Genomic DNA, 10316 nt, shown 5'->3' with positions numbered 1-10316 from the left:
TTTATTCAAGCAAATATATATGTAGAATTTACACAGTATAGGGCTGTAAGCGTTTTGATTATAAAATATAGGGATGCATTTGTAACTAAGTCATATTATATGAGTGTTTAGTGTAATTTATCCTAAAAATATCTCAATCTCTAAAAGTAAATTTTATATGAAACTATTCGCACGATTATACAAATAAGAACCTTGCATTTATAATTTATTCAATGAAGAAAAGGTTAGTATCTTAAACTAATAAAAAAGTAGATAAAAGAGTCATTTTTCCGAATTTCTAAATTAATGCGAAGAGTATCTTTTAATTCACTCATGAAATCCAATCTACCATTGTTCTTGCATATTATTCTCCGCGTCGACGTTACGTACGGAACAATATTTATTTGAATAAATGGACTTTGATGTGCTTTAACCACTTGCCTGCCTAATATACACGGTATTCTTTTTTCATCAACATCACAAAGTACTTTCGGCAAAAACGAATTATTTTGGTGTTAGGCCCACGTATTCTTCATTATTCACTAATGAATGCTACAGTACTTTTGGATCTTATCCCAAGTTCTTTTTCTTTCTTTGTGTCTTTTGTGGGGATTTTAAGATTACAATAGAATTATTAGCCAAAAGAAGATTACACAATCTGTTAATTTGGCAAGAGCTCTGCTAGATCTAACATCTCAGCTCAATTCTTAGAGACAATTGAAGAAGATGAATGTTGAGAGAATTAACCCACATAACGACCTGGATGCTTCTAGTCGACTAGTCCAAATCCATTTTGGCCTCAATATAGGGACTGAAGTAGGGTGGCATGCTACGGTATTTGAAATTTCGGTACGGTAATTTGGGTTTTCGATTTCTAAAAATACTATATCATTGTTGTACCAAATTAATTTGATATAGTTCGGTATTTTAAAGTTCGATTTCGATATTTTACGGTATGGTAAATTGGTACAATAGTTTGTCTCAAAGGTCCACATCACCACAATAATTATAAATAATAATAATAATAATATTAAGATGATGAAATTAACAGCTTCCAACATATGATTAGTGATTAACGCTCCTCCGATTATCCCACATTACTCACAACCAACATCATTTAAAAAATAAATTATAGAATAATAATTAAATAAGAGACTGAAGGCAAGAATTAGTTGTTAGTTGTATCGTATCGTTAAGCGTCCTTTCTTCTACTTTCACTCCTCCACCTTCACTCTAATTGGAGCTGTAAATGACAGATCAGCTCTTCTATTAACTAACTAACTTTTAACTATCCTTCTACCAACTTCAGTTAACAGCTAACTGCAGTTAATAGGTAACTAATGTCTAATTATATATACTAGTATATATATACTCTAATAGTTGTAATTAAATACACCCAAGTAGATGTTTAGTTAACTTCTGTACAAGTGGTTAATTCTTTTACACTATCGAATTCGAATTCATTTTATAAATCTAAAGTAAAATTAATCTAATATAGTTCAATTTGATTTGTTCGGGTGAACTGTCTCTACTATTTTTCGATCAAGGTGTTGTCATAGTAATTTTTTTATATAGTGAAAGTAGGTCTTAATAAACATCACTAAAATGTTGTTTCACAATTTTAGAAATCTAAATTGCTTTTATTTAATTTACATGCCAAAAATTTAAGTTTATTGTTTAGGTCAAATGATAAGAGGGATTGTCGGAGGATTTCTCGTATATCAACTTTTATGCATCGAGATTTAAGGTTCATCCTTTGTTCAGTCAAAGGCCTGTCATTCACGTCAGAATTAGGGGGATTAAATGAAAATTTTATGTGCCTGGGAATTAAACCCCAATTCCATAAAATCAATATTAACTTACAAGTGTTTCAAATGGATCTTTCTAAGCATTATTTGACTTTAAATTTCAAATGGATTACTTAAAAGCTGCACAATTATATATCTTGAAATACGCATGGCATTGTGTGTGCCATGATTTCTTTAACTTTAATGACTATTTTCCACGCTTGCGTATACAGTATACTTATTATCTTGGATGAAAAAAAAAAAAATGTTGGAGAGGCTATGGTGCAAAACTCACAAGTAGGTACACTTTATAGTTTATTCCGATAAAAACAAAAATTCTACTTATTCCATTTTGGACTTTTATACACACACATGAAATACAACTTAAAAAATGTGGGAGCGTGTGTTATATGATGCATGCGTGATGCTTGGAAAATAGTGGAAATATGAACGTATGAGATAAACACCTATATTTTAGGTAGGAAGTTTTTTTTTTGTTTCTTTAATTCCATCCGATTTTTGATATTTATTTTGAAGGCCCATTTATGCCAGTAAGTTCCACTTCAAGAGTAAAATGTGTCTAACTAAAAGTAATTTCATTGTAAGGGTTCGAACCCAAGATCTCTAATTAACAATAATAGGTTATTTCTCATCCCACTGCGACCTTATGGTTTAGCTAGTCAGTTGAATAATAAGAGGGTGGAGTGGACTGAAGAGAGCAACTTAATTAGCTTTGTGAATATACAATAATACAACACGAGCATAGTTATGGCCTATGGGTTTAACTTCTTAGACTTGACTAAAATAATTATTATTAGAGGTTATTGAACTTTATTACTAAAATTGAGATAAGGATCATTAATACATTTTTATGCATGTGTATAGATTATAAAGAAAGATATCGAGTAAAAGAAAATTACTCAACAGTCAACAGTACAAGAACTCATGTATAAAAGGGGTAGAAAAAAACAAAAAAATATGCTAATTGTGTTGTCTAATGTACTTAAACCTCGAAGCATTTGCTGCCTCACTTGGCACATTTAGAATTTCGGAAATAGCAATCAAAATCAAAATAAAATACTACCAATTTAAGTAAACATCCTTCATCATATGTCATGAGGAATGCATCTTACTAGTGCATCTTGTTTTATCTCATAAATATTATAATTGCAGAATATAGGGAAAAGAACAAATTTAAAGAGACGGCAAAGAACAAAAGCTCAATGAGATATTCTGAGAACATGCTAATTTTATCATTAATTCATTTTCACAATCAGTGGTGATAGTCCACACTTCTCCAGGTGCATGGACCGAATCCTACTTACATCTATTTAAGACTAGCAAACAAATTGCACCAATATATATTCCATATTACTGGTGATGGGAAAACAACATACATAATGGTGGAGCACTTTGCCTCTGTTCACTTTTCTTTTATTTATATAATTAATAATTAATGATTTAAGGAGAATAACATTTTTGGTCCTTTTGTTAGTGACGCAACACATCTAACCTCCAATTAATCAAAAAAATGTATTTTTGATCTCTTACGTATGAGATATATATGTTGTATCCGAATTATTTCTAAAAGTATATTACCATTGAAAAATTGTGAATACTCATAAACAAAGGGGTAGAAATGCACAATTCAAGTAATTGAAGGTTAAATGTATATAGTTAGGTATCACAAAATTAAAACTAAAAATTGTCAAACATGGAGAGACCAAAAGTGCTATTAACCCAAGATGATTTAATTCCCATGCTCTTCTTGATGATTTAATTCTCATGTTTTTCTTAAGTAGGCGTTTGACCATGAAAACCAAATACGTTTAACTTTATTTTGAATTTTAGAGTTGAAGTTGTGTTTATCTTTAATTTTTTACAAATAATATTAATTGTTTGAATGTACTAAAAGTAAAAAAAAAATTTAGATATTTTTCAAATTCTTCTAATTTTCATGATCATTGTTTTAAAAGGCAGTGTCAGGACTCGCCCCGGGGCTCGCCTCGGGGCAGGGCAGTGGCAAAACGCCGTGGGGCTAACATGCGGGGCTTAGTACCTATGAGGCTTACGCCCTAAGCGTCCAACCATACACCCTAAACACGCCTAACGCCCAATGCCCGGGGCTCGCCTAACAGTTCTTACACAAATTATATTTTAAATTCCTTAATTAAAATCATTCACCCTCATAATTGTTTAACAAAATAATGATACTTAATAGTTTTTCATCTATAGAAATAGAAGATTGGGTGTAACTCATATAACAAGTCATAGTATTGGATATTTACTATTTGAGAACGTCGTGAGGGTGAATATCACTTAATTTAAAAAAAAAAAAAAACAGCGGAATTGTACATTTTCACTTGTCATTGGTCATAAGTCCTATGTATCAGAATTATCATATAATTTTATTTTTTGTTCATGAAGAAGTTATGTTTTAATTGTAATATTGATAAATTTTATTGATTATTTGCTTATAGAGTGATAAAATGAATAGTATGATAGTAATAGTGTTTTTAAGAAACTATGTTTTTTTCCGTGTTTGAAAGTTAAAATGTTAGAATTGATTTGCATTTCATAATAGCTTTTATTTCATTGTATTGTTTATACTTGTAAAATTATGTTATATATAATTACAAGTTATGAGCGGTGTATAATGGATTGCTTTGATTATTTTTTTGTGAGAATCAAGCGCGCGCGCGCGCGCGCGCGCACACACACACATATATATATATACAGTTTTCTTTTATTTTTTTATGTAATTTTACCTATTTAAAAATATTTATTGTAATTATATTATTTTAAGAAATACTAAAAATTAAATACCCATGGGACTTACGCCCCGTGCCTCGAGGCTTACGCCTTGTCGAGGCATATGTAAAACGCCCCGCCTTACGCCCCCGCCTTTTAAAACACTGTTCATGATCAAAAGCGAATTTTGAAATAAAGCGAAAAATTCGGAAGGGCAAACGGTTCAATCGGGCAGATTTTGGTATTTTGCAAAGTGGGACCCAAGAACAGTATTCTACTCAAATCAGACATCTCCTTTAATTTACTACCCTACAAATTAAAAGGTCGGAGCATATTATATTTTATTTCAGAAAGTAAACCAGAGAAAAATAAAAAAACAAAATATTCTGAAAGAGAAATAGCAGAGGAGGAGAAACATTCACTGGCACCCATAAAAAACCACCAATTATATCTGTCAACTTCCCACTTCTCTCCATTAATTCATAATATACCCCATTGTGCCTACATTGATATTTCATCTCTCTAAAAAATCTCTCTTAGCTCTAACAAATTTCGTTCTTGGGTCATTCATTTAGAGCCATTGTGCCTACATTCATAAAAGTTTTCCATAAAAAATCTTCTCTTTATTTGTCAAAGTAATTTGCCTGGAAATTTCATAAAGGATGTTTTTTTAACCGGAATTTATCAGGCTGTTTAATCAAGGGGTTGTTTGGTTTATACATTCTAATACATATTATTGAATTATGGGAAGGAAAAATAGAGGAACAACAAAAGGAAGGGTATCAAGAATTGGAAGTTATGCAATTGCCTCAACAATTGATGAACCCAATTCAATTTCTTGTACCACTTTTAATATTCTAGCACCCATTTATAAAAGACTTAATCATGAGGTAGTTCTTGCTCTCTCTATATATATTGTATTTTTTTTATTATTATTTTGGTAAATGTGTATTTTTCTGATTTTTTTTTTCCTGTTTGTTTTATGGGGAATTTAGGACCAGACTTGCAGAGAAAGCGATTATAAGTCTAATTGGTTGAGCAGGAATAATAGGATATTGGATTGGTTATTGGTTGAAAGGTCTTCAATTATTTGTCTTCAGGTTAGAAGTTTTAATCGTTTTTTCTTAGAGTTAATGGTAAAAACACACCACACCAGAACTATCACTTTTTTGCGAGTTTCACAACCCAACTATTATTAGTTATTCTCTTTTCGTACCTGAAACTCACGAAAAAACACAGTTGAGGTGTGTTTTTGACCGTTATCTCTCTTTATTAGCAAATTGGCATTTTAGGCATTCTTTCATTATGATATTAAAGATTGTTAAATTGGTTTATAGGAATTCTGGGTTGGGAATGAAGAGCTTGTTGGTATGTATGACAAGAGGCTAGGAGATGCTGGATATATTAATTTCAAGCTTGCACGAACCAATAATCGCGGTGATGGTATACCTTCTTCTTTGTTCCTAACCTTATGTTATATCGTATTTTGTTAGTCCATATATGATATCTTTTATATACAAGCTCTAACCAATTCAAGGAAATAGAAAAGAAAGCAAATTAGGTAGAGTAGGAAAGGTTATGATGAATTATTGGAATAACATATAATGAATGAAGTTGTAACGATTACAAGCCTGTTTGGCCAAGCTTCTGGAAAGCCAAAAGTGCTTATTTTAGAAAATTGAGGTGTTTGACCAAGCTTTTAGTGAAAAAATAAGCGCTTTTGAGTTGTAGCAAAAATTGTTTTTCAGAAGCTAAAAGAAACGGAAGAACTTTTGGAACTTTTTTAATATCTCCGTTCTCCTACATTTTAGTTGCCTTTCCGGATCATGCAAGCAAATGAAAGAGCTTTTCCTAAAGATGTAAATTGTAGTTTTAAGTCCTTGTCAATAATGTATTGAACAAGTCAGAATTTGTTGAACTGCCTGAAAAAATGTAGTTGATGCATTTTCAAATATTGAAAGAGGTCTTAAAGTCTGCTGTGTTCTAAAAGGAAACAAGGTGTCAGTTCAAGTCAGTTTACCTAAGAGAAAGCAATAGCAGCTATCTCTGATTTTTCACTAAATCAATACTTTCCGGTAGGGATGCAGTTTGCTAATTTGTTGATATAAATTTCTGTTAACCTCTATGGAAAGGGCAGATTATCGCCATAGGTCTTAGCTATGTTGGGTGGTTTTTTTCCTTAATTCATAATGATTCATTGTTGAATTGCTTCGTTTCTTCACCTGATTTAGGTCTGCTGACCGCTGTTCATAAAGACTACTTCAGGGTTATAGCCCACAGAGAGTTGCTTTTCAATGATTTTGGAGACCGTGTTGCTCAGCTATTGCATGTTGAACTAATTGCACCTTTCGCACAATGTCGAACCACTAATGTTCGGCAAGAAATGTTGATCGTGAACACCCACCTTTTGTTTCCTCATGATTCAAGTTTCTCTATGGAACGACTGCGACAGGTACATCAATATTTATATGGTCATCTTGCTCTGCAGCAGAGCGAAAATCTACTGCAGATAATTCTGATACCTTTGACTTGATTGAAACTTTCACCTGTATCATGGTGCACTTCCACAGGTATACAAGATATTGCAATATGTGGACTCGTATCAGAAAGAAAATAAGCTTAACCCCCTGCCAATCATACTGTGCGGGTAATTCTTCAACAACCTTTTCTTTTGTTCACTCTTTTGGATATCTATGTCACTGGTGGATTTTGCTAATTTTAGTTGTATCCTTTGTAATTTTGAAGTGACTGGAATGGGAGCAAACGGGGCCATATTTACAAATTCCTCAGATCTCAAGGATTTGTATCATCATATGATACTGCTCACCAGTACACTGATGCTGATGCTCACAAGGTCCCTTACCTTACACTGTTTTTGCTACTCTTGACCCCCCCCCCCCCCCCCCCAAAACCAAAAAAACCCCCTGCTGTCACTTTAAACTTCTTTTGATGCTGATGCCTTTTCTATTATGCAGTGGGTGAGCCACCGTAATCACCGCGGAAACATCTGCGGTGTGGATTTTATTTGGCTTTTAAATCCAAATAGCTACAGGAAATTGCTGAAAACAAGTTGGAGAAATGCAATTTTTGGGATGTTCAAGGTAAAGATAATATTCCCTTTTCCTTTAGTAGCTGGCCATTGTGCATTCTTTGGTTATATGTTGAAATCATGTTTGCAAAGCGATCCACTTCAGTCACGATAGGAAGCTGAAACTTGATACGGATTCCTTTTTCTAAAACTTGTTTCTCTATGATATTGCCAAGGCAGTTGGCAATTTTGAGAATATATATTTTTTTTGGTTGGTTGTTGCTTACTCTTACTATGATGGCATAACTGCTATTCCCTAGTAATTCCAATTTTATGTGAAATATTATTATGCCTTTGAATCTGGTGGTTTTCTCTGAATTCTGTATTTAGCCAAGAGTGCAATAAGTAAGATAAATAGATTAGTTCCTGGACCTTGGTCCACCTTATTGTCTACATGAACTTGTGTATGAGATGTTTGAGTTTGTTCAATATAGTCAAGGAACGAAATTTTCTGTTTGATCTGCAAATCATTTGTTGTTTAGGGGGTACTGTATCTAACTATTGCTTCAATTTCAGTATCAACTTCGCCGAGCCTCTTTGACTGAGAAAGATGCATTTGCTTTTCTGAAAGCTGACAGTGATGGTGATTACATTACATATGCTGGGTTTTGTGAAGCACTCCGGCAGGTACTTTCAAGTCATCAACTCAGACGTCTCTACCTTTGATCGAACTTACGATGAATTTCTGTTCTTTCTATCTCCTATTCAATCTTGTGAACCGATGCTAAACATTTGTACCCTGACCCCACAGCTTAATTTGATTGGGCATTGTTATGGGCTGAGTGCTGAGGAGATCAACGACTTGTGGTTGCAAGCAGATATTGATGGAAATGGAGTTCTTGATTACAATGAATTTAAGGTATTGATGCTCAGTGCTTTAGAGACTTTCTACTGCTTTCTTATATGCTTGAGTTATTTCTCATCTGTCTATCTATTCACATAATTCACAAGTTGGTTTATTGTAAAACTGCAATGAGATTGTTTTAAGCTTAAAGGTGCTTTGGCTGATATCATTGTTTATTTATAAGCTATAGTATATGTTTTAGCATCAAGCAGTCTACATTTGACTTAACTTTCTATCATATTAGATTTAGAAGCAATTTGGCTTCACGTAGGAATAAAATGTATCTAGATCCAAATGACTTTCAAAAACTTACAATTGAATCATATTTCTGTAATCAAATAGCAGAATCGGGTATGGAATCCCTTACGATCAGAGCAAAGAGATGCAATAAATGATGAGTCATGGGACGACATTACCGAGGAAACAATTGGCTTTAGTGTCAAGAATGCAGTTCTCTTCCCCACAGAAGCTGAGAAGGGAACGTGGCCTGAAGATTATTCACTTTCTGATCACGCGAAGCTTACCGTGGTATTTTCACCTGTAAGAATGTTTTGCTGTCAATTGTCCCGATAGATTCTTGAACGTTGATTGCCTTGAACTGAATTTTAAGTAAGAAAGACTTGAGGGTTGTAGCCAGACTACAGGATTCTCAAACTGCTGCCTGAGTTCTCGAACTGGAAAAACTTACGCTTGGTTCCAACTGAGCTCTGGTGAAGACTGTAATACCTTCTTGAGGCACACATAGGTTTGCTAAGTATTATAGTACCAGATGTGCCCTCTCCTTCAGATTATATGGCAAAGTGGAGGCTGATGCCTGTATATTCCAGTTCCTTCAAAGTGGCCATCCGTGTTGATCAAGGCCTACTCTGGCTTATGAGTATAATGCCATAATGGGGTTCATATCGTCATTTCCTCTTGTTACCTATACGGTTCCATGCTGGTACATTAGGGTAGAGTTGGAAGTATATAGAGGAAGCAGGATATGTAAATAGTTAGTTTTACGAAAGATCTGGCTCAGTGACGATCCTCTTTGTTGTCAACTGAGCGTTTTGACTGCTGCAGTATTCAGTCTGATAATAGTTTTGTGTATTATATTTAGTTGCAACAACTACTGAAGTTGGTTAAACAATATCAAAATAAAATGTTGTGTAACCTCGGTTGCTTTTGTTGATGCATTTCCTTACTATAAGAAGTTACTTTCTGCACATAACATTTTTGAAATGTAATTTTGGTCATGACAAATAAATGAAGAACTAGGGACTGGAGAATTCATCGTTTCATTAGTCGTTTTGAGTAGACATAAGTTCTAACTCTTGGAGAAGAATAGCCATCATGAAGGATATGAAAATAACGCTGTTAAATCTCAATTAGTATGCCACTAGGCATAAATGAAGTCAATAAAAAGAACAGGAGTTTAAGCAAACGAACATACTAAATAGTCTATGGATCTTCTATTTCTAGATCACAAACAAATGACTTGTGCTTCTCAAGCGCATAAGCCTTGTAACTGAAAATAACGTGAAGAATCACATCACATTGAATCTAATATACGCAACTTTACCTGCATTCCTGCAATTGTAAGGAGTCCGCAACTTAAATGATTTCAAAAGTGGGATTTTGATCCAAAATAACCCACAAATAATTAAAAAAAAAATTACAAAGGTGCCTTTTGCGCACAAAATTAGTGCGCAATTGGAGTTAACAGTGACGGTCACCGTTAAATCCTATTGCGCACTAATTTTGTGCGCAATAGGGGTTTAATAAAGTAGCAGATCGTCTCTTCCCCACCCAATCGGTCCCCCCACCTTTTTTTTTTTTAATATTTACGCGATTAACACAGGTCCCACGTTCCAAAAGTGTCATTTTC

General features: G+C 33.7%; 1 protein-coding gene across 2 annotated transcripts; it reads left to right on the top strand.

Annotated features, from left to right (window-relative positions):
• Nucleotides 1-4889: 4889 nt before the first annotated feature.
• Nucleotides 4890-9620, top strand: LOC132632197 (uncharacterized calcium-binding protein At1g02270). 2 transcript variants are annotated; one of them, XM_060348030.1, is made up of 10 exons: nt 4890-5407; nt 5513-5617; nt 5855-5960; nt 6749-6969; nt 7088-7164; nt 7263-7371; nt 7493-7618; nt 8122-8232; nt 8357-8464; nt 8792-9620. In XM_060348030.1, exons 1-10 carry the CDS (start codon nt 5261-5263, stop codon nt 9020-9022), a joined length of 1341 nt encoding a protein of 446 aa, XP_060204013.1. In that variant the 5' UTR covers nt 4890-5260; the 3' UTR covers nt 9023-9620. The 2 variants fall into 2 exon arrangements, with proteins under 2 accessions (XP_060204013.1, XP_060204014.1); XM_060348031.1 differs by having other exon boundaries at nt 4895-5407; nt 8795-9620.
• Nucleotides 9621-10316: the final 696 nt, after the last annotated feature.

Source organism: Lycium barbarum, chromosome 3, assembly GCF_019175385.1.
Source record: "Lycium barbarum isolate Lr01 chromosome 3, ASM1917538v2, whole genome shotgun sequence".
Lineage (NCBI taxonomy): Eukaryota > Viridiplantae > Streptophyta > Magnoliopsida > Solanales > Solanaceae > Lycium > Lycium barbarum.
This window is presented reverse-complemented; position numbering and strand designations above follow the sequence as displayed.